This window comes from Triticum dicoccoides, chromosome 4B (assembly GCF_002162155.2).
Source record: "Triticum dicoccoides isolate Atlit2015 ecotype Zavitan chromosome 4B, WEW_v2.0, whole genome shotgun sequence".
Taxonomy (NCBI): Eukaryota; Viridiplantae; Streptophyta; class Magnoliopsida; order Poales; family Poaceae; genus Triticum; species Triticum dicoccoides.
Window position 1 is genome coordinate 658,194,609 of NC_041387.1, and position 25,863 is coordinate 658,220,471.

General features: G+C 46.9%; 1 protein-coding gene across 1 annotated transcript; it reads left to right on the top strand.

Moving 5' to 3' along the window:
• Nucleotides 1-20,474: 20,474 nt before the first annotated feature.
• LOC119292117 (beta-fructofuranosidase, insoluble isoenzyme 1-like) lies at nt 20,475-24,308 on the top strand. The gene is made up of 7 exons (XM_037570945.1): nt 20,475-20,704; nt 21,444-21,452; nt 21,750-22,618; nt 22,717-22,875; nt 23,369-23,613; nt 23,731-23,821; nt 23,922-24,308. Exons 1-7 carry the CDS (start codon nt 20,518-20,520, stop codon nt 24,105-24,107), a joined length of 1,746 nt encoding a protein of 581 aa, XP_037426842.1. The 5' UTR covers nt 20,475-20,517; the 3' UTR covers nt 24,108-24,308.
• The last annotated feature ends 1,555 nt before the right edge of the window (nt 24,309-25,863 follow it).

The window sequence follows — 25,863 nt, forward strand, 5'->3', positions numbered from 1 at the left end:
GTAAAGCAAAGTTTGATGGAAAGAACAAGGTTGTACAACACAGAAACTTCAAGAAGAAGAGTGACAAGAAGAAAGGTGCTTGTCATGTGTGTGGAGATCCTGATCATTGGGCTCCTAGTTGTCCTAATCGCTATGACAAGCGTCATCCTGGGAAAGGCGGCAAGACCGCTAATGTTGTCATTGGAGACACTGACATGAAGGATGTTGGGTATGGTATATTTCCCACTATTCTTTCAGTATGTCATTCTCCTGATTGGTTGATTGACACGGGTGCTAATGTGCATGTATGCGGTGATATTTCCATGTTTTCATCTTATCAGACCGCAGGGACTTCAACCGTGCTAATGGGCAACGGTTCAAGTGCTTCTGTTCATGGTGTTGGCACGATCGATCTGAAGTTTATTTCGGGGAAGATCGTGCGGCTGAAGAACATGCATTATGTCCCCTCCGTCAATAAAAATCTTGTTAGCGGATCTCTTCTGTGTAGAGATGGCTATAAGCTTGTCTTTGAGTCGAATAAATTTGTAATATCCAAGTATGGAACATTTGTTGGTAAAGGCTATGAGTCAGGAGGCCTGTTTCGTTTATCCTTATGAGACGTTTGCAATAAAGTTGTTAATCATATTTGCAACAATAGTGAATCAAATGTGTGGCATTCACGTCTTTGTCATGTTAACTTTGGTTGCATGTCGCGACTAGCGAAGTTGAACTTAATCCCTAGTTTCACCACTGTCAGGGGATCTAAGTGTCAAGTGTGTGTGCAAGCTAAGCAACCTCGTAAGTCTCACGTGACTGCGGAGACGAGAAATCTTGCACCACTAGAATTATACATTCAGATCTATGTGAAATGAATGGTGTTTTGACAAAAGGTGGAAAGAAATATTTCATGACGTTAATTGACGACTCCACTAGATACTGCCATGTGTATCTTCTGAAATCTAAGGATGAGGCTTTGAACTTTTTCAAGATCTATAAAGCTGAAGTGGAAAACCAACTTGATCGAAAAATCAAGAGGCTTAGGTCCGACCGTGGTTGAGAGTATTTTTCCAATGAATTTGATGCTTTTTGTGCGGAACATGGTATAATCCATGAGAGGACGCCTCCCTACTCACCTCAGTCAAATGGGGTGGCCGGAAGAAAGAACCGTACTCTAACTGATTTGGTTAACGTCATGTTAGACACATCGGGTCACTCCAAGGCATGGTGGGGAAGGCGATATTGATAGCATGTCATGTCCTAAATCGAGTCCCCACAAAGAACAAAGAGATAACTCCATTCGAGGAATGGGAGAAGAAAAGGTTAAAACTCTCTTATCTGCGAACATGCGGTTGTTTGGCAAAAGTCAATGTTCCAATTCCAAAGAAGCGGAAGCTTGGACCAAAGACTGTGGATTGTGTTTTCCTGGGATATGCTTTTCATAGCATTGGCTACAGATTCTTGTTTGTAAAATCTGAGGTACCTGACATGCATGTCGGTACGATCATGAAGTCGAATGATGCGACTTTCTTTGAAGATATCTTTCCCATGAAGGATATGGCTACCTAAACTAATCAGGAGATGCCTAGTTCATCTAATCAGGAACCAGTTACAATTACCGAACTTGCCATTTCGATGGAACACTTTGAAAGTCCTGTGAAGGAGAACAATGAAGTTCCTACTAGGAGCAAGAGACAGAGGACAGCAAAGTCCTTTGGTGATGATTTTCTTGTGTATCTCATAGATGATACTCCTAGTTCTATTTCGGAGGCCTATGCATCGGAAGATGCTGACTACTGGAAGGAAGCGGTTCGTAGCGAGATGGATTCCATCTTGGCAAATGAAACTTGGGAGATAACTGATCGTCCTTATGGGTGCAAACCTATAGGATGCAAATGGGTATTCAAGAAGAAGCTTAGGCCTGATGGTACTATCGAAAAGTACAAGGCTCGGCTCGTGGCTAAGGGTTATACCCAAAAGGAAGGTGAAGACTTCTTTGATACTTACTCACCTATGGCTCGACTGACCACTATTCGAGTTCTACTTTCACTAGTTGCCTCACATGGTCTTCTCGTTCATCAAATGGATGTTAAGACTGCTTTCCTAAATGGAGAGTCGGATGAGGAAATTTATATGAAACAACCAGATGGGTTTGTAATAGATGGTCAGGAAGGGAAAGTGTGCAAGTTGTTGAAGTCTTTGTATGGACTCAAGCAAGCACCCAAACAGTGGCATGAGAAGTTCGAAAGAACTTTAACAGCTGCAGGCTTTGTTGTGAACGAAGCTGACAAATGTGTGTACTATCGCCATGGTGGGGGCGAGGGAGTTATGCTTTGCTTGTATGTTGATGACATACTAATTTTCGGAACAAATCTGAATGTTATTAAGGAGGTCAAGGATTTCCTATCTCACTGTTTTGAGATGAAGGATTTAGGAGTGGCTGATGTCATTCTAAACATCAAGTTGTTGAGAGATGATGATGGTGGGATTACATTGCTTCAATCTCACTATGTGGAAAAGATCTTGAGTCGCTTTGGCTATAGTGACTGCAAGCCCTCTCCAACACCATATGATGCTAGCATGTTGCTTCGAAAGAATCGAAGAATTGCTAGAGATCAATTGAAGTATTCTCAGATTATTGGCTCGCTTATGTACTTAGCCAGTGCTACAAGACCTGACATCTCTTTTGCTGTTAGCAAACTGAGTCGGTTTGTCTCAAAACCAGGAGATGTGCATTGGAAATCTCTAGAGAGAGTTTTGCGTTATTTGAAAGGCACTGCGAATTATGGAATTCACTACACCGGGCACCCAAAGGTGCTTGAAGGGTATAGTGACTCAAACTGGATCTCAGATGCTGATGAGATAAAGGCCACGAGCGGATATGTATTCACTCATGGAGGTGGTGCTGTTTCTTGGAAGTCTTGCAAGCAAAACATCTTAACGAGGTCAACAATGGAAGCAGAACTCAAAGCACTAGATACAGCTACGGTTGAAGCAGATTGGCTTCGTCGGCTCTTGAATGACTTGCCGGTAGTTGAGAAACCTGTACCGGGTATCCTTATGAACAGTGACAATCAAACTGTGATCACTAAAGTGAGCAGCTCAAAGGATAACATGAAGTCATCAAGACACGTTCAGAGAAGGTTAAAGTCTGTCAGAAAAATGAAAAACTCCGAAGTTATTGCATTGGATTATATCCAAACGTATAAAAATCTGGCAGATCCTTTTACTAAGGGTCTATCACGTAATGTGATAGATAATGCATCGAGGGAGAAGGGTATGAGACCCACAATATGAGTTGTTCACAGTGGTAACCTATTCTTTGTGATCGCAGATCCCGTGAATTAGATGTGGAAGACAAGCTGATGGTCAACTGGGAGGAAAGTATCCTTACTGTTAAAAATACCACTCCATGAAGATGCAATACTCTCCTAATCTGCATGGAAGGTTGATGTATATCTTAATGTGTTCTAAGTGGCTCTTTGAAGCAGAGATGTTGTCCTGCAGAACATCTTTTGAAGAACGCACCTATATGAGTCTGACTGTTAAACGTCGCAATCTATGAGAGTAGGGTTCTCTCTAGTAAACTCACGAAAGGTCTCGGAGTATGACGCATAAGCTCCACCCGCGGGGAAGACCCACGGTAGCCACGTATCGGTCAAGGCTTTATGTGAAGCTAGATTCGCAGAAAACTTGCAGTTCAAGGCCCAGTCCACTGTCCAAGTTGCTTACTAGTGTAGCATAGAGTTCTAGGTGGAAGTTCAACTTAACAGTCTCCACTGTAGTACCGGTATATAAAACATTGTTTTGGAACCAAAGGCAAATTTTGTTGGAAATATGCCCTAGAGGCAATAATAAATTAGTTATTATTATTATATTTCCTTGTTCATGATAATCGTTTATTATCCATGCTATAATTGTATTGATAGGAAACTCAGATACATGTGTGGGTACATAGAAGACACCATGTCCCTAGTAAGCCTCTAGTTGACTAGCTCGTTGATCAATAGATGGTTACGGTTTCCTGACCATGGACATTGGATGTCGTTGATAACGGGATCACATCATTAGGAGAATGATGTGACCGACGAGACCCAATCCTAAGCCTAGCACAAAGATCGTGTAGTTCGTATGCTAAAGCTTTTCTAGTGTCAAGTATCATTTCCTTAGACCATGAAATTGTGCAACTCCCGGATACCGTAGGAATGCTTTGGGTGTACCAAACGTCACAACGTAACTGGGTGGCTATAAAGGTGCACTACGGGTATCTCCGAAAGTGTCTGTTGGGTTGGCACGAATCGAGACTAGGATTTGTCACTCCACGTGATGGAGAGGTATCTCTGGGCCCACTCGGTAGGACATCATCATAATGTGCACAATGTGACCAAGGGGTTGATCACGGGATGATGTGTTACGGAACGAGTAAAGAGACTTGCCGGTAATGATATTGAATAAGGTATCAGGATACCGATGATCGAATCTCGAGCAAGTACTATACCGCTAGACAAAGGGAATTGCATACGGGATTGATTGAATCCTCGACATCGTGTTCCATCCAATGAGATCATCGTGGAACATGTGGGAGCCAACATGGGTATCCATATCCCAATGTTGGTTATTGGCCGGAGAGTTGTCTCGGTCATGTCTGCATGGTTCCGAACCCGTAGGGTCTACACACTTAAGGTTCGATGACGCTAGGGTTATAGGGAATAGATATGGTTACCGAATGTTGTTCGGAGTCCCGGATGAGATCCGGACATCACGAGGAGTTCCGGAATGGTCCGGAGGTAAAGATTTATATATGGGAAGTCCTGTTTTGGTCACCGGAAAAGTTTCGGGTGCTATCGGTGATGTACCGGGACCACCGGGAGGGTCCCGGGGGTCCACCAGGTGGGGCCACCAGCCCCAGAGGGCTGCATGGGCCAAGTGTGGAAGGGGACCAGCCCCAGGTGGGCTGGTGCGCCCCCCTCCACCAGGGCCCAAGGCGCCTAGGGTTTGGGGAGGGGGCGCCTCCACCTTACTTGGGGGGCAAGTTTCCCCCTCTCCCCCCTTGGCCGCCACCCTAGATGGGTTTTGGGGCTGCCGCACCCCTTGGGGTGGGAATCCTAGAGGGGGCGCAGCCCCCTCCCTCTCCCCTATATATAGTTGAGGTCTTTGGGGCTGCCAACACAAGAGTTTCCACATCTCCCTGGCGCAGCCCTACCTCTCTCCCTCCTCGTCTCTTGCGGTGCTTGGCGAAGCCCTGCTGGAGTGCCACGCTCCTCCACCACCACCACGCCGTCGTGTTGCTGCTGGACGGAGTCTTCCCCAACCTTTCAAGGCACGGGAGACGTCATCGGGCTGCACGTGTGTTGAACGCGGAGGTGCTGTCCGTTCGGCACTAGGATCTCCGGTAATTTGGATCACGACGAGTACGACTCCTTCAGCCCCGTTCACTTGAACGCTTCCGCTTAGCGATCTAGAAGGGTATGTAGATGCACTCTCCTTCCCTTCGTTGCTAGATTACTCCATAGATTGATCTTGGTGATGCGTAGAAAATTTTGAATTTCTGCTACATAACCCAACAGTGGCATCATGAGCAAGGTCTATGCGTAGTTTCTATGCACGAGTAGAACACAAGTTGTTGTGGGCGTTGATTTTGTTCAATATGCTTACCGTTACTAGTCCAATCTTGTTTCGACGGTATTGTGGGATGAATCGGCCCGGACCGACCTTACACGTACACTTACGTGAGACAGGTTCCACCGACTGACATGCACTTGTTGCATAAGGTGGCTAGCGGGTGCCAGTCTCTCCCACTTTAGTCAGATCGGATTCAATGAAAAGAGTCGTTATGAAGGGTAAATAGCAATTGGCATATCACGTTGTGGTTTTTGCGTAGGTAAAAAACGTTCTTGCTAGAAACCCGTAGCAGCCACGTAAACACGCAAACAACAATTAGAGGACGTCTAACTTGTTTTTGCAGGGTATGCTATGTGATGTGATATGGCCAAAAAGAATGTGATGAATGATATGTGATATATGAGATTGATCATGTTCTTGTAATAGGAATCACGACTTGCATGCCGATGAGTATGACAACCGGCAGGAGCCATAGGAGTTGTCTTAATTTATTGTATGACTTGCGTGTCATTGAACAACGCCATGTAATTACTTTACTTTATTGCTAAACCGTTAGCCTTAGTAGTAGAAGTAATAGTTGGCGAGACAACTTCATGGAGACACGATGATGGAGATCATGATGATGGAGATCATGGTGTCATGCCGGTGACGATGATGATCATGGAGCCCCGAAGATGGAGATCAAAAGGAGCAAAATGATATTGGCCATATCATGTCACTTTTTGATTGCATGTGATGTTTATCATGTTTATGCATATTATTTGCTTAGAACGACGGTAGTAAATAAGATGATCCCTCATTAAAATTTCAAGAAAGTGTTCCCCCTAACTATGCACCGTTGCGAAAGTTCGTTGTTTCGAAGCACCATGTGATGATCGGGTGTGATAGATTCTAACATTCACATACAACAGGTGTAAGCCAGATTTACACACGTGAAACACTTAGGTTGACTTGACGAGCCTAGCATGTACAGACATGGCCTCGGAACACAAGAGACCAAAAGGTCGAGCATGAGTCGTATGGTAGATACGATCAACATGAAGATGTTCACCGACGATGACTAGTCCGTCTCACGTGATGATCGGACACGGCCTAGTTGACTCGGATCATGTAATCACTTAGATGACTAGAGGGATGTCTATCTGAGTGGGAGTTCATAAGATGAACTTCATTATCCTGAACATAGTCAAAAGATTCTTGCAAATTACGTTGTAGCTCGCGCTTTAGTTCTACTGTTTAGATATGTTCCTAGAGAAAATATAGTTGAAAGTTGATAGTAGCAATTATGCGGACTGGGTCCGTAAACCGAGGATTGTCCTTGTTGCTTCGTAGAAGGCTTATGTCCTTAATGGACCGCTCGGTGTGCTGAACCTCGAACGCCGTTTGTGGATGTTGCGAACATTTGACATACACGTTTTGATAACTACGTGATAGTTCAGTTAAATGGTTTAGAGTTGAGGCACCAAAGACGATTTCGAGGCGTCGCAGAACATATGAGATGTTTCGAGGACTGAAATTGGGATTTCAGGCTCGTGCCCACCTCAAGAGGTATAATACCTCCGACAATTTTCTTAGCCTGCAAACTAAGGGAGAAAAGCTCAATCGTTGAGCTTGTGCTCAGATTGTCTGAGTACAACAATCACTTGAATCAAGTGGGAGTTGATCTTCCAGATGATAGTGATGTTTCTCCAAAGTCATTGCCACCAAGCTGCTAGAGCTTCGTGATGAACTATAACATATCAGGGATAGATATGATGATCCTTGAGATATTCACGATATTTGACACCGCGAAAGTAGAAATCAAGAAGGAGCATCAATTATTGATGGTTGGTGAAATCACTAGTTTCAAGAAGGGCAAGGGCAAGAAGGAATACTTCATGAAACGTAAAATCGGTTGCTGCTCTAGTGAAGAAACCCAAGGTTGAACCCAAACCCAAGACTAAGTTCTTCTGTAATAAGGGGAATAGCCACTGGAGCAGAATTACCCTAGATACTTGGTAGATGAGAAGGCTGGCAAGGTCAATAGAAGTATATTGGATATACATTATGTAAATATGTACTTTACTAGTACTCCTAGTAGCACCAGGGTATTAGATACTGGTTCGGTTGCTAAGTGTTAGTAACTCAAAATAAAAGCTACGGAATAAACGGAGACTAGCTAAAGGTGAGCTGACGATATGTGTTGGAAGTGTTTCCAAGGTTGATGTGATCAAGCATCGCACGCTCCCTCTACGATCGAGATTGGTGTTAAACCTAAATAATTGTTATTTGGTGTTTGCGTTGAGCATAGACATGATTGGATTATGTCTATCGCAATACGGTTATTCATTTAAGGAGAATAATGGTTACTCTGTTTATTTGAATAATACCTTCAATGGTCTTGCACCTAAAATGAATGGTTTATTGAATCTCGATCATAGTGATACACATGTTCATGCCAAAAGATATAAGATAGTAATGATAGTACCACCTACTTGTGGCACTTCCATGTAAGTCATATTGGTATAAAACGCATGAAGAAGCTCCATGTTGATGGATCTTTGGACTCACTCGTTTTTGAAAAGTTTGAGACATGTGAACCATGTCTATTGGTGTATATGATGAAGAAACTCCATGCAAATGGACCGTTTGGACTCACTTGATTTTGAATCACTTGAGACATGCAAATCATACCACATGGGCAAGATGACTGAAAGCCTCATTTTCAGTAAAATGGAACAAGAAAGCAACTTGTTGGAAGTAATACATTTTGTTGTGTGCAGTCCAATAAGTGCTGAGGCACGCCGTGGATATCGTTATGTTCTTACTTCACGGATGATTTGAGTAGATACTGAGTATATTTACTTGATGAAACACAAGTCTGAATTATTGAATGGTTCAAGTAATTTCAGAGTGAAGTTGAAGATCATCGTGACAAGAGGATAAAATATCTATGATATGATCATGGAGATGAGTATCTGAGTTACGAGCTTTGGCACGCAATTAAGACATTGTCGAAATTGTTTCACAATTAATACCGCCTGGAACACCATAGTGTGATGGTGTATCCAAACATCATAGTTGCACCCTATTGGAAATATATGGTGCGTACCATGATGTCTCTTATCGAATTACCACTATCGTTCATGGGTTAGGCATTAGAGACAACCGCACTCACTTTAATAGGGCACCACGTAATTCCGTTGAGACAACATCGTTTGAATTATGGTTTGGAGAAACCTAAGTTGTCGTTTCTTAAAAGTTTGGGGCTGCGACGCTTATGTGAAAAAGTTTTAGGTTGATAAGCTCGAACCCAAAGCGGATAAAATGCATCTTCATAGGACACCCAAAACGGTTGGGTATACCTCCTAATTCAGATCCGAAAGCAATAGAGATTGTTTCTTGAATCGGGTCCTTTCTCGAGGAAAGGTTTGTCTCGAAAATTGAGTGGGAGGATGGTGGAGACTTGATATGGTTATTGAACCGTCACTGCAACTAGTGTGTAGCAGGGCACAGGAAGTTGTTCCTGTGGCACCTACACCAATTGAAGTAGAAGCTTATGATAGTGATCATGAAGTTTCGGATCAAGTCACTACCATACCTCGTAGGGTGACAAGGATGTGTACTACTTCAGAGTGGTACAGTAATCCTGTCTTGAAGGTCATGTTGCTAGACAACAATGAAGCTACGAGCTATGGAGAAGCGATGGTGGGCCCATATTCCGAAAAATGGTTAGAAGCCATGAAATCCGAGATAGGATCCATGTATCAAAACAAAGCATGGACTTTGGTGGACTTGCCCGATGATCGGCAAGCCATTAAGATAAATGGATCTTTAAGAAGAAGACGGACGTGGACGGTAATGTCACCGTCTATGAAGCTCGACTTGTGGCGAAGAGTTTTTCACAAGTTCAAGGAAGTTGACTACAATGAGATTTTCTCATCCGTAGAGATGCTTAAGTCCGTCGGAATCATGTTAGCATTAGCTGCATTTATGAAATCTGGCAGATGGATGTCAAAAACGAGTTTCCCTACCAGTTTTCGTAAGGAAAGGTTGTATGCGATACAATCAGAAAGGTTTTGTCGATCCTAAGGATGCTAAAAGGTATGCTAGCTCCAGCGATCCTTCCATGGACTGGAGTAAGCATCTCGGAGTTGGAATGTACGCTTTGATGAGATGATCAAAGATTTTGGGTTTATACAAAGTTTGTGAGAAACTTGTATTTCCAAAGAAGTGAGTGGGAGCACTATAGAATTTCTGATGAGTATATGTTGTTGACATATTGTTGATCAGAAATGATGTAGAATTTCTGGAAAGCATATAGGGTTATTTGAAACGTGTTTTTCAATAGAAAACCTGGATTAAGCTGCTTGAACATTGAGCATCAAGATCTATGAGGATAGATCAAAAACCCGCTAAATGGTACTTTCAAATGAGCACATACCTTGACATGATCTTGAAGGTGTTCGAGATGGATCAGTCAAAGAAGGAGTTCTTGCCTGAGTTGTAAGGTATGAAGTTAAGACTTAAAGCTCGACCACGGCAGAAGAGAAAGATAGGACGAAGGTCGTCCCCTATGCTTCAGACGTAGGCTCTATAGTATGCTATGATGTGTACCGCACCGGAAGTGTGCCTTGCCATGAGTCAGTCAAGGGGTGCAAGAATGATCCAGGAATGGATCATTGGACAGCGGTCAAAAATTGTCCTTGGAGTAAATAAGGACATGTTTCTTGATTATGGAGGTGATAAAGAGTTCGGCGTAAAGGGTTACGTCGATGCAAGCTTTAACACCTATCCGAGTGACTCTGAGTAGCAAACCGGATACGTATAGTGGAGCAACCATTTGGAATAGCTCCAAGTGGAGCGTGGAAGCAGTATTTACAATATGACCTAGAGAGTTGCGAAGTACATACGGATCTGATTGTTGCAGACCCGTTGACTAAAACATCTCTCACAAGCAAAACATGATCAAACCCCAGAACTCATTGAGTCTTAATCACATGATGATGTGAACTAGTTTAGTGACACTAGTAAACTCTTTGGATGTAGGTCACATGGCAATGTGACCTGTCAATGTTAATCACATGGCAATGTGAACTAGATTATTGACTCTAGTGCAAGTGGGAGACTATTGGAAATATGCCCTAGAGGCAATAATAAATTAGTTATTATTATTATATTTCCTTGTTCATGATAATCGTTTATTATCCATGCTATAATTGTATTGATAGGAAACTCAGATACATGTGTGGGTACATAGACAACACCATGTCCCTAGTAAGCCTCTAGTTGACTAGCTCGTTGATCAATAGATGGTTACGTTTCCTGACCATGGACATTGGATGTCGTTGATAATGGGATCACATCATTAGGAGAATGATGTGATGGACGGGACCCAATCCTAAGCCTAGCACAAAGATCGTGTAGTTCGTATGCTAAAGCTTTTCTAATGTCAAGTATCATTTCCTTAGACCATGAGATTGTGCAACTTCTGGATACCGTAGGAATGCTTTGGGTGTACCAAACGTCACAACGTAACTGGGTGTCTATAAAGGTGCACTACGGGTATCTCCGAAAGTGTCTATTGGGTTGGCACGAATCGAGACTGGGATTTGTCACTCCGCGTGACGGAGAGGTATCTCTGGGCCCACTCGATAGGACATCATCATAATGTGCACAATGTGACCAAGGGGTTGATCATGGGATGATGTGTTACGGAACGAGTAAAGAGACTTGCCGGTAACGAGATTGAACAAGGTATCGGGATACCGACGATCGAATCTCGGGCAAGTACTATACCGCTAGACAAAGGTGCGTACGGGATTGATTGAATCCTCGACATCGTGGTCCATCCGATGAGATCATCGTGGAACATGTGGGAGCCAACATGGGTATCCAGATCCGCTGTTGGTTATTGGCCGGAGAGTTGTCTCGGTCATGTCTGCATGGTTCCCGAACCCGTAGGGTCTACACACTTAAGGTTCGATGACGCTAGGGTTATAGGGGATAGATATACGTTGTTACCGAATGTTGTTCGGAGTCCCAGATGAGATCCCGGACGTCACGAGGAGTTTCGAAATGGTTCGGAGGTAAAGATTTATATATGGGAAGTCCTGTTTTGGTCATCGGAAAAGTTTCGGGTGCTATCGGTAATGTACCGGGACCACCGGGAGGGTCCCGGGGGTCCACCAAGTGGGGCCACCGGCCCCAGAGGGCTGCATGGGCCAAGTGTGGAAGGGGACCAGCCCCAGGTGGGCTGGTGCGCCCCCCCACCAGGGCCTAAGGCGCCTAGGGTTTGTGGAGGGGGCGCCTCCACCTTACTTGGGGGGCAAGTTTCCCCCTCTCCCCCCCTTGGCCGCCACCCTAGATGGGTTTTGGGGCTGCCGCACCCCTTGGGGTGGGAACCCTAGAGGGGGCGCAGCCCCCTCCCTCTCCCCTATATATAGTTGAGGTCTTTGGGGCTGCCAACACAAGAGTTTCCACCTCTCCCTGGCGCAGCCCTACCTCTCTCCCTCCTCGTCTCTTGCGGTGCTTGGCGAAGCCCTACTAGAGTGCCACTCTCCTCCACCACCACGCAGTCGTGCTGCTGCTGGACGGAGTCTTCCCCAACCTCTCCCTCTCTCCTTGCTGGATCAAGGCACGGGAGACGTCATCGGGCTGCACGTGTGTTGAACGCGGAGGTGCCGTCCGTTCGGCACTAGGATCTCCGGTAATTTGGATCTCCGGTAATTTGGATCATGACGAGTACGACTCCTTCAGCCCCGTTCACTTGAACGCTTCCGCTTAGCGATCTAGAAGGGTATGTAGATGCACTCTCCTTCCCTTCGTTGCTAGATTACTCCATAGATTGATCTTGGTGATGCGTAGAAAATTTTGAATTTCTGCTACATAACCCAACAGTGGCATCATGAGCAAGGTCTATGCGTAGTTTCTATGCACGAGTAGAACACAAGTTGTTGTGGGCGTTGATTTTGTTCAATATGCTTACCGTTACTAGTCCAATCTTGTTTCGACGGTATTGTGGGATGAATCGGCCCGGACCGACCTTACACGTACACTTACGTGAGACAGGTTCCACCGACTGACATGCACTTGTTGCATAAGGTGGCTAGCGGGTGTCGGTCTCTCCCACTTTAGTCAGATCGGATTCAATGAAAAGAGTCGTTATGAAGGGTAAATAGCAATTGGCATATCACGTTGTGGTTTTTGCGTAGGTAAGAAACGTTCTTGCTAGAAACCCGTAGCAGCCACGTAAACACGCAAACAACAATTAGAGGACGTCTAACTTGTTTTTGCAGGGTATGCTATATGATGTGATCCTAGATAAATCCTAGAGGCCCACTTAGCCCATTTGTGCAAGGCAAGGGATACTACTAAAGTTTAGTCCCACATTGCTAGTTGAGTAGAAGTTGGACCTCCTTATAAGGGAGGTTCTTTACCCACTTGTATGAGCATGAGAACAAGAGGGACATCCACGCGCTCCTCCTCCACCGCCTGCCTCGCCGCGCCGCGCCGTGCCGCGGTTTGCGGGAATGAGCCGAGCCGATGTCTAAATTTTTGCCACGCACTACGGGTATACGAAAGGTCACTCGGAAGCTGAAACATTTTTCTGTCTCTGGACACTGAATTCGAACGACGCGCTTCTTCGGCTGCTGCCTATTCGTTTCGTCTCCCGCGTTCCCTTCAGCTTCCTGCACAGCCTCTCGCCTTCTTCTCTTGCGCCTATAAAAGGGAGGTCGCTCCTCCCAGAGAGATGCACCAGAACTTCTCCTTCCTCTCGCCACTGGTTCCAATATCTGCGCTGCTGCTGTCTTCCTCATCCCGGCTTGCGGCGTGCACCGCGAGTCGGGACAGTAGGCCTCCGAAACCGCACCTTTTGAGTCCTGTACGGGAGAAGGGTGATAAGGTTTCTGGGGAGCGCTTCGCGCGACTACTGACTTCTTTGTCACGGACGCCCCGGACTCCGACGACTACTTCCCCGACGGCGACTTCTTCCCCGACGTCCACGACCTCCTCGACGACATGGCTAGCGAGGACACCGACCCCAAGTCTAGCGCTTCTGCTGCTGCTACCCTGTACGTGTTCGTCCCCTTTCTATCAGAGGTTCTGCTACAATTCCTTGTTCTAGTATTTGCCCTAGATATGTTAGACTCTATTTCATATATGCAACTTGCTATACTGTCTGCTCAAGATATGTTTAGTTACGGTTCATATATGAAGATGTTGTTTACCTTCTCTTTGTCAAATCGCATGGCTTGTTTTATCACTGCTACACTAGTCATGCTTTATCTAATATTTCTGTTAATAAAATCACTCGGTAAATTGCTCATATTTCCAACATGGAGGGGAGGGGCCTGCGGCGGCGCGCTAGGGTTCGACCCTGTCGCCTGCGGGGGCGACCTAGGGCTCGGGGCCGATATACATCTCAGGGATATCCTCGAGCATTTACCCACTCCTATATAGGAGTAATCGGGATGGATGGCGGTGCTTCTTCGTCGAGTCAGTCTTCTGGGCTCTGATCCTTCTCAAGTTTGTTCGTTGGGACGGATTAGACGAAGTTTCGGCGTAGATTCCTTCCAACTCATCGGAGCAGCGAGGTTAGGGTTTTTCACACGTACGGCACCGGCCGTAACAGCGGGAAAATTCAACCAGCTCCAAGAAAGACTCGAGGTCGATTCGTCGGTTTCATGGTACGCACTGTGCTTCGAAAGCTCGATCGTGGCAATCAATGGAGTCCACTCCATCGTGCACAACGTGGCTGTATTGCGAGCAACGGGCCGGGCAGACTACTAGTACGTGACCCTACAAATCCATTCAAGTTTCACCAGCTGCAGGGGATTGGTGCACCTAAATATTATCCTCTCGCCACCTTTCCCCCCCAATGAGCAAGTCAACAAAATTGAGTGCTTGCTTCAAAAAAAAAAATTTGAGTGCTTGGATTTAATTTGACCGGTAAAGGGGCCAAAGGAGACCTGAATGTTTGGATTGACACGTTTTTGTTTCTTTTCCTCAGCTTGTCTGGAATGAACGGGAGATTCTCCTGAGCATTTACATTTTCTCGGTTAATTAAGACTGAAATCATATAGCTAGAAACTTCTTTTTTTTTGCGAAAAAGCTAGAAACTTTTCACCTGGCCTTGTAGAAGAATTTTCTCTTCATGCTGATATGACAGTCAGGGCTTGGCGACTAACCAAGTGGAATTTTCTGGCTTTTAGATATGTTGCTAGAGGGCTTGGCGTCTAACCAAGTTAGAAGTATTTTCTCTTTATATTATTATTATCATTTCGCGAAAAGGCTTTTAGATAAGTTGCTAGATCTGCTGACAGGGTTTGTCCTTTAGTTTCTCGTGGTGTTTTATCTCTTACTCCCTCCGTCCCATAATATAAGAGTGTTTTTGACACTGCCCTCTGTCCCATAATACGTGTCGGACGGCTGCTCTTTGCCAAAGATCAATCGGGTCACGAGTCCTGATGCGTGTGATGGCCATCGTGCGATCGTCCAACCATCACAACAACACCGTGTTGCAATAGGGTTTGGAGCAAGGTCAACGCAGCAGCGTCCGCTTCCCAACATCGCATGTGTTGCAAATCAATGCTACACAACATCGCCTATGTTGCAAATGGATGTTGCAGAAGCAAAGCACCGGCGCCAAGCAACAGTTGTTTCCGCCATCGCCGTGTCTCCCGTTGGCATCACCGGCATTGCAGAGCCGTTTGCAACATGATCAATGTTTTTGAGCCATTTGCAACATGATCGAAATTGATGAGCCATGGAGAGCCTACGGGGTGAATGCAGGAGCATCATGCGTGGGCATGGTTGGTAGGCATGGGAAGCAGCCCGGGTGACATGTGCCGAAAAAGGCTTTTGCCCCGCTTTATAAATAAAGCAAACCGCCAAGAGCAACACATACAAAGACTAGTTCAGCACGCACACACACCCAAGTCTCATAGGAAGAGGTACACAGGTTCTGCTGAGGGCACAGCTCAACAAGCACTTCACAAAAAGAAGACAGGACGGCCCGAAGACACGTCCAAAGTCTAATCAGGGTTCGGCGGTGGCGGGGGAAGCGGAGGCGACAGGCGGACGGCCATCGAACGGAGGTCGGCGATGAAGGCAGAGATGACGTCCCGGTCCTGAGGGCGGCTAAGCGGCCGCGAGAGGTGCAAGTAGCCAGACAGTTTGAAGAGAGCGTCAGTAGCCCGTCGGAGAGGAATGCGCTGGATCACAAGTCTATTGTGGATCGTCCAGAGGGTCCACGCGAGGGCCCCAATCTCAAGCCACCTAATGTGGCGAGAAGGCAGAGGAGAGGCCCGGAGTTCGGCAAATAGGTCGGGGAAGTTGGTGTGGCACCAGTTGCCACCTACCACTTCTCTAAAGCAGCTCCATACAAACTGAGCGGACACACAAGAGAAGAAGATGTGATTCGAGTCTTCGGGGACATCACAAAGCGGGCAGATGCCAGTTCCAGGGCCATTCCTCTTGCGAACCTCCACCCCAGACGGGGTCCGTCCACGGATCCAATGCCACATGAAGATCAGGATCTTCAGGGGCAGGCATATGGACCAAATCGCCGTGAGGGGAGGAGGGGCGGTGGAAGGAGCAATGGCCTGGTAGAGGGACTTGGTGGCGAATTGGCTCGGGTGACATGTACCGAAGAAGGCTTTCGCCCCGCTTTATAAATAAAGCAAACCGCCAAGAGCAACACATACAAGGAATAGTTCAGCGCGCGCGCACACACACACACACACACACAAGTCGCACAGGAAGAGGTACACAGGTTTTGCTGAGGGCACAGCTCAACAAGCCCTTAACAAAAAGAAAACAGGACGACCCGGAGACACGTCCAAAGTCTAATCAGGATCCGGCGGTGGCGGGGGAAGCGGAGGCAACAGGCGGACGGCCATCGAGTGGAGGTCGGCGATGAAGGCAGAGATGACGTCCCGGTCCTGAGGGTGGCTAAGCGGCCGCCAGAGCTGCAAGTAGCCACGCAGTTTGAAGAGAGCGTCAGTAGCCCGTCGGAGAGGAATGCGCTGGATCACAAGTCTATTGCGGATCGTCGAGAGGGTCCACGCGAGGGCCCCAATCTCAAGCCACCTAATGTGGCAAGAAGGCAGAGGCCTGGAGTTCGGCGAATAGGTCGGGGAAGTTGGTGTGGCACCAGTTGCCACCTACCACTTCTCTAAAGCAGCTCCATACAAACTGAGCGGACACACAAGAGAAGAAGATGTGATTCGAGTCTTTGGGACACCGCAAAGCGGGCAGATGCCAGTTCCAGGGCCATTCCTCTTGTGGACCTCCACCCCAGACAGGGTCCGTCCACGGATCCATTGCCACATAAAGATCCGGATTTTCAGGGGCAGTCAGATGGGCCAAATCACCGTGAGGGGAGGAGGGGCGGTGGAAGAAGCAGTGGCCTGGTAGAGGGACTTGGTGGAGAATTGACCTGGATGACATGTATGTGAGCACGGTGGATCACACGGACGGGTTTGCCGCAACAAAAGCTTGCATTTGGTGGATGTGCGATGATCGGCTGCCAGCGCCATGTCCCCGGTGTAGAGGTGGTGACGCGCCCGTGGACCTATGGACTGCATCATGAGCTCGAGGCGGTTGATGTCGCGCGTGTTATCAGTCGGTTGATGCCAAGCGTTTCCTGTGAAGAAAACAGTACGTGGACAATGTCATTTTTTCCGGGTTTTCTGTGCCGACATGAACACTACACCGTCCCCTGATTTTCCATCCATTTGAAAACGAGGTCTAACTACCAAGGTATACGTGTCACAATAAAGTTCATGTCACAATAATAGTTAACACAGGTTGTCGCCCGCGGCATCTGGATCTCGTCGACGATCTTAGCCGCCGGGTCAACACACGGCCGGCCGCTGGAGGCCGAGCAACAAGGAGATGCCCAGCACGCTACTGCCTTGAGCTGGAGATACGGATCGGATAACAGTACCGAGCAGAGATCATCATGCTACTATACAATAACGGGTTTTCTGCGGCAGAGATGCATCGGACTATGCTATAGCTGGTCGATCGCGATCGCGACGAGGGACGTCCAAGCACAAGTCCATCTTAGCTGCCGGGTCAACGGCCAGCTCAAGAGTATACTCCAATAAACAACGCAAGTTGTCGCTCGCGGCGTCTGGATCCCGTGGTCCATCTTGGCCGCCGGATCAACGCACGGCACGGCCGGCCGACGACATGCATGGAGGAAGACATTGCCGGACACGCTGGTACTGCATGCCTTCAGCTTACGCTGGTACTGCATGCCTTCAGCTGCAAATCCGGAGCGGATAATAACAGTTCAGTTATGCTACGTCGTAGCATAAAACAGAGATTAGTGTATATAATCGGCATTTCCACGGCAACAGGCTAGAGAGCAAGTCGATCGGTTTGTGCTTTTATTTATAAAAAGGGGCGAAAGCCTGTTTCAAGAACAGGCTAGAGAGCAAGTCGATCGCGGCCAGGGACGTCTCACCGTCACCGGCTCACCGGATATTAGTACCACGCACTCACGCGCCACTGGCATTAATTGCAGTACCAATTGGAGCGGAAATATATGCATCCATGACCCATGGTAGCACTCCATCGGTTTCCTTTTACTTCGCATATAAAATTTGCCCAAAGTCAAACTAAACAAAGTTTGATCAAATTTATACGAAAAAATATCAACGTCTCAACCCCAAAGTCATATGGTATATGGAAGTTAATTCCGCGATGCATCTAATAATATCGATTTCATAATGTGAATGTCGATATATTTTCCTAGGACAGTGGTAACTTCCAGCCGTTTGGACGTTTAGCGGCACATCCGAACGATCCTGCCCCGAACGACCTCGCGAGTCCGGGCCGTCGCAACCGAGATAAAGTGCTAAGCACATTAAATAGCTTAGCAACTATACTTCGCATACGAGCTTAGCTTCTTGTAGCTAAGCTTTCTTCCTTTAATTATTTAGCAACTAAAGATCTTCATGCGTGGGTGGGCTTTTTTCATTTAAATGTTTTGCCTAGCTAGGTTCACGTGCTTGGCATTGTTTTCTTCTGGGATCACCACACTTAGACCCCTCCCAGTGCTCCATCGTGTAAGGGTGCTAAGGGTGCCACATAGACCCAAAAAAATGATGTGGCAAAGCAATTAAAGAGGAGAGAGAGCATTATGATGACCTCAGGAGGAAACGGTTCCAAGCACGTGAATCTATGTAAAATGCCTACCAACCAATGCCTGAAGGAGTTTTGTTGATAAAGAATTAAATAAAGCAAGCTTAGCTACAATAGCTAAGCACCCATGCATTGGGAACATTGGTTGCAAAGACAACTAATGCACTTAGCACCTCACCAATCAATGCATTGAAGGAGGTCTCATCCCTCTCCTCTTAATTAACTTGACATGTCAGATTTTTTTGCCCATGTACATGGTGGAGCACTAGGAAAGGCCTTATATTACTCTAAACACCTCTCTCCTTGTCAACTACATGCCACATAAGCAAATTTGTCTTGAAATGCGCTATATTATTTGTTAAGTTACTCCCACTATGACCCGCCCGAGCGATGGGTAAAAATTCGAGGCGAGTCAGGTTGTGAACTGAAGATTTGTGCACGTGTAAGACAGACCTTCACTAAACAAGTTTTTCTTAATACCTACTACTCCCTGCTTCCTAAAATATAAGAGCGGCTTTGACACTACACACAAGTCAGTCATCGTTCACAAGGACTTGAAGCCCATTCGTCGGTTTCATAGTACGCACTACAGCACCTACTTTTTCGAACGTACGCACTACAGCAAAGCTCGTGGTGCAAAACGTGGCCTCATTACGACCAACGGGCCGGCAGATTATATTAGCGGCCCTACAAATCCGTTTTAATTTTCACCTAATTTTTTCTTGCCGCTTTTCCATCCACTGTCCGATAAGTAAGTGTCAACGAAATCATCAAGTGCTTGGATTTAATTTGACCGGCCAAGCGAGGTCTGAACGTACGCTTGGTTGGACTGATTTACACGTTTTTGTTTCTTCTCCGGAGCATGCTTGTTCAGATGAAATCAATGGGGGACTTTCTTGTGAGGATTCTCCTGAGCATTACTGCATTTTTCCACAGTAAAATAAGACTGAAACCACCTACTACGAGTCAGAGACTTTTCTCTTGGCCTTGTGGTAGAATTCCCCTTCATCCTCTTGGATATTTTTCGGTGCTGACATGACAAGGACATGACCATGCTTGGCGCCTCATGACCAAGTTGAATTTTCTGGCTTTTTAGTTTTCGGCTAGTTGCAAGACATGTTGGTGGAGATGGCAAAATAACTTATTAGCTGCATAAATGAGAGAACAGCGATTCGATGCCCAGGCTCATCTACACCCGTGCTGAAGAAAACAATACATGTGCAGTGTCCAATTTCTGACTTTTCCGAAAAGTATTGCTAACATTTGCATTTTCATGCTCCGTATATGGCACGCCAGTTGTTTTCATCAACAGCCAAGTTTTGTACACTCATGAAAACTTCGGAAGGGAATAAACCGCAGCTTTACCGAGAAAGACATTAGCATTGCAACTTGAAATAAATAAGAACAATATGAAATAAATTTTATGACAAACTGCTAGTGATATTATTTAGTGCCGTCGATATCGACATTTTTATCGATAAACTCGACCAAAGTTAAAAATGTTCAGCATAGAGTAGCAACCAAACTATGCCTTGTAAACTTGACCCTTGACCATATGGAGTGGTGCCACTTTTTCTCATACAGTATTTGAAAACGAAGCTGCCGATTGCTCGGTTGCAAAATTCTAAGCAGCGTACGCCAATCACATGCGGCGTATAGAAAATTCATCCGATTGGTCATACGCGCTAACCCGAGTATTATATAAACTGCCCCATTGGTCTTCTCGCCATCCATCCATCCCTGTCTCCCCCCTCCCTCGACCCTCTTAACTGCAAGCAAGCAATGGGGGCTCCGAAATGGGTGGTTGCGCCATTGGCGCTGCTGCTGCTCCTGCAGCTCGCCGGCGCGTCCCATGACGTCCGCCGCAGCCTCGAGGCCGAGGCGGCGTCGCCGTCCGTGCCGGCCTCCATTCTCAGCCCCCTGCTCCGGACCGGCTACCACTTCCAGCCCCCCATGAACTGGATCAACGGTAAGATACCCGCTGCTCTTGCTGGACCTGTCTGATTCTTCTCCTGTTTATGCTCCGCTCCGCCTTCCAACTAGATATGGCTCTCGTTCTTAAATACACACATGTGTAGCCAGAACATGTCAGGCCGTAGACAGAGAGATATGTCCATCGGTAATGCCGATGCTGATTTTAGACGTGTGTTCTGTTCGTCATGGGGGCGGACACAACATCACAGACAACACACAGGTCTGAGAATTCAAGAAAGATAATACATACTCACTCCGTCCCATAATGTAAGACGTTTTTTGACAGGGAGTACTAGTATAGACTAGAGTAGTTGTTTAGTTTGTGGTTAGTTTGTAGCCAAGTGTTAGTTTGACCAGCAAAAGATTGCAGCCCGGCCGGCGAGGGCGCGTCAAAATCGACGGCTTTCTTTCTCTCTCGCCGTGTTAGTTAGGGAGTCCCGCAGCTGTTTCCTTCTTCTGGTTCCTTGAGAAAAGTCGAGCTGGAGGTTCAAAGATTTCGCAGTAGCACGACGACGATGGAGTCCTCCAGCTCACCATGCCACGAATCGTTGTTCGGATATAATATTACATCTGATCTGTATTTATGTAGTAGGAGTAGTACTATTTGTATATGTTAATATAGCTATTGTTTACTAGAGCTTATTGTAGTGCTTGGTTCTAATTAACTTGTTTTTTCCGTGTCTCTTTGGGTGTCTGATCGTGATTGCTGGGACGGCAAAACTCATGGATTCCAGATCCGAATGGTACGACTTCTGCGACCCATTTCTTCTACTTGTCTCTGTCTTCTACTGTTACCCAACCAGATCTTGAACAGTTTGTGCATGTGCGCAGCACTTTTTTTAGATTATCAGAGAATCGAAGACCAAATTTTATTTTTGTAGAACAAAATATATAAGGACATGAAAATTTAGTAGTACTATTCGAAATGCACATGCATGCCGCAGTGTATAGGATAGGATGGCCTTGTGATACTGTCGACAGCATGCAACTTGTGCTAGCAGCTAGCTGACATGTTTGAGACGTGGTTTTGGAACATACAGGGCCACTCTACTACAAGGGATGGTACCACCTCTTCTACCAGTACAACCCCAAGGGCGCCGTGTGGGGCAACATCATCTGGGCGCACTCGGTGTCGCGCGACCTCATCAACTGGATCGCCCTCGACCCGGCCATCAAGCCCTCCATCCCCACCGACCAGTTCGGCGTCTGGTCCGGCTCCGCCACCATCCTCCCCAACGGCACGGTGGCGATGCTCTACACCGGCATCGACCGCCCAGGCACCAACTACCAGATCCAGAACATCGCCTTCCCCAAGGACCCCTCCGACCCGCTCCTCCGCGAGTGGGTCAAGCCCGGGTACAACCCCATCGCCATCCCCGAGGCCGGCATGAACGCCACCCAGTTCCGCGACCCGACCACCGCCTGGCACGCCGGCGACGGGCTGTGGCGCATGCTCGTGGGCGGCCTCAAGCCCGGCACGCTCCGCGGGATGGCCATCCTGTACCGGAGCCGGGACTTCAAGCACTGGGTCCGCGCCAAGCACCCGCTCCACTCGGCCCTCACCGGCATGTGGGAGTGCCCCGACTTCTTCCCCGTGCGCGAGCCGGGCCACCCGGACGGCCTCGACACGTCGGAGTTTGGCCCGCACTACAAGTACGTGCTCAAGAACAGCCTCGACCTCACCCGCTACGACTACTACACGGTCGGCACCTACAACAACCGCACGGAGCGGTACGTGCCCGACAACCCCACCGGCGACGTCTACCAGCGGCTCCAGTACGACTACGGCAACTTCTACGCGTCCAAGACCTTCTACGACCCCGCCAAGAACCGCCGCGTGCTGCTCGGCTGGGCCAACGAGTCCGACAGCGTCGCCCACGACAACGCCAAGGGATGGGCCGGCATCCACGTACGTCTTTACTACACTAATATTAAAAACGCTCTTATATTATAGGACGGAAGGACACCAGAGCATATATGGACTGATTGGTTGTGCTGCATGTGCAGGCGATCCCGAGGAAGATATGGCTGGACCCCAGCGGGAAGCAGCTGCTGCAGTGGCCCGTGGAGGAGCTGGACCAGCTGAGGGGCAAGGCTGTCAGCGTGGGTGACAAGGTCGTCATGCCCGGCCAGCACTTTGAGGTCACTGGCCTACAGTCCTACCAGGTTAGTACCATTGCTAAATCCTCGCTAAGTAACACAAGCAAGCAGCTGCCATCATGGCCCCTGCGAGTGCAGCCAGTGTCGCTGTCTAGGTAGCTTCTGGTCCATCCATGTCTGACGGGCCACGATCCTTGTTGCGTGCCCAATTCCGGCTTGTCCTTGTCACCATCACCATGGACTCCAAAGTCATCGATCTTGTCCACGCCCGTGTCTCGCTAGATCTTGCTTGCTTGCAAGGCGCCGATGCAACTCTCGTTTTCAACCTCCCTTTTCCATCCACACATCCGCATCATCCTCACCACCGGTTGAATTGTCTTTTTTGTAACCTACATCACGTAGCAAAATCGTTCGTCAAGTAGTCGTCAACGGCGTCCGTGGGCGCACGCTGTTGGTCCAGAGCGATGCAAACAATGCGTGCACTCCTCGTTTGATTTCCAAAGAAGCTTCGAGGTGCTCATATACATATACTAATGGATGAGGTATTTTGCTCTGGCAGTCTGACGTGGAGGTGAGCTTCGAGGTGCCGAGCCTGGACAAGGCGGAGCCGTTCGATCCGGCCTACGCCAACGACGCGCAGAAGCTCTGCGGGATGAAGAACGCCGACGTCAAGGGCGGGGTGGGGCCCTTCGGCCTCTGGGTCCTGGCCTCCGACAACCTGGCCGAGAAGACCGCCGTGTTCTTCAGAGTATTCAAGGACGGGCATGGCAAGCCTCTCGTCCTCATGTGCAGTGACCCCACCAAGTATGATTTCGCCACATCTCTCTCTCTCTCTCTCTTTCATCTCCCGTCCATCTATTTCAAGTGTAAAACATTTTAAGTTTCTAACTCAATGGGCCATTCTTTTTTTTGTGTCGACAGGTCATCTCTCACCGCGGGTCTATACAAGCCGACGTTTGCCGGGTTTGTCGACACCGACATTTCGTCCGGGAAGATCTCCTTGAGAAGCTTGGTGCGTACAAAGCTCGTTTGTAACATCATTTTGACCAGTGCATTTTCTTTCGCATGAGTATTTGAATTTTTTGTTGACCAACGTTGATTTCCGTTTTCAGATCGACCGTTCGGTGGTTGAGAGCTTCGGCGCCGGAGGGAGGACCTGCATCCTATCGAGAGTGTACCCATCCATGGCGATCGGGAAAGACGCGCATCTTCACGTGTTCAACAACGGGGTGACCGATATCAAGGTGTCCAAACTAACGGCATGGGAGATGAAGAAGCCGATGATGAACGGCGCCTAAGTGTATATGCTTTCTTGGGAGTTTTGGTTTTGGCTTAGTGTTGTTTTATGTCGACCTACACCACGTAACTGATTGCTCGTCTGAATGAAGACCTCTTTGAGTATGTAGAAGTGGCTAGAGAAATTTGTTGTACGAGCAAAAACATGATGATTCCACGCTGTTATTAATAAAGATAATAAAGACCTTAATGATTTTCTTATTTCCACTGATGTCTAGCTCTTTGTACTGTGCCAAGGGATGAGATCGATGATGCTAATCTGACTCAACTGCGATGAGATAAGCACTAGTGCACTACTAGAATTATTTACAATCTCTTTTCTCGGTGAAGTCAGAAGCACTTGGGAGCAACGGATGTTTTCACCAACCTTCTTTTGGCCATTTGGTCAAGCAGAAACATGGTGCACGCTTTTGCCTATTTTTAATGCATGTGTACGTATTATATATAGTGAACGAAAAATGCACAGGGCATAGATGCACGACAAGCTGCTATGCTAGCTCAACCAGTGGTGCAGATTATTCTTTATTCTTGTTCTTTTGCGATTAAGTGGTGCAGATTAAGCCTTACTAACACGCCACAAAAGTATCATCGGTTGGAATCTTGGTAAAGGTTAGTGGTAGGTTTATGTAGTATGGGTAGTGGGATAACCACATGATCGTGACTAAGTTTGAAAAGAAAAGCACAAGGGTACGGAGGACGGTGCCCGTATCATCGTGAAAAAGCTTATGTTGTCCTGAAAAGAAGTACTATATGTAGCTATCTCCAGGTGATGGATCTGCCTACGACTAACAACAAATGTAATGTAAAGGCACATACAACGTCTCATCCAAAAAGGTGCATATATTAACTAAAATAAATCTGTGACGGCCGAATTGCACCCACGTCGAACTGCACGGCACAAAACTCCGTTTACTTATCTACTAGTATTGTTTTGGTAGCGCATATAACACGTGTAATCTAGTAGTTGAAATCACAGGTCACAACAAATAGTAAGACAAGTTGCCATAAAAAAAAGGTACATTATCATGTGCAAATTTAGAGATGGAATATATGTGTAACTTTAGGTGTAAACATGTGCAACATAGTCAAATTATAGAGTGAAAATTTTCACTTTTACCCCGCATTTATACATTTGTGATAGTGTTTACCCCCACTTTAAAATTTCTCACATTTCATCTAGAAGTTGTTACATCTTGTCAAGTTTAACCCAATTTAACGATTTGTCCCAATTCTGGACGCCCAGTACACCTTTTAGGCCGACATGGCTGGTTACCAGTATTCCAACTTCACATCCATGCTCATCTAACCCACAACGCTGCCCCTGCGGCAAATCAAATGATTGCTTTCGTCTCTCTCTTTTTTTTTGCGAAAAGAATAAAATGACCATTTGATTCTTTTTGTTCTTTGTTCACATAGTGGGTCTGGCTTGATGATACAGTCGTGACACTTTGTAAAAACGTATGGATAAATCTTGCCAGAAGAAATTAAATTGGGTAAACAATGTCACAAAGGCTTCATAACCATTCGTGCCATGAACATGACTATTGAGACAAGAACATCTTCCTGCTCGTCATTGCATCTTTTGCGAGTTACTTAATTCCGGACGTGTTTCTCTTCCTTCCTTTCTGGCACATGATCTACAGAAATCTTGTTTTGGAAAATTGCCCTGTGGGCGAGTGGCATGGGTCGATCTACACGGAGGCAACTTGACACATTGCGCACGATACGTTGTTGCTCGTCGACCTGGATGGCTGGATT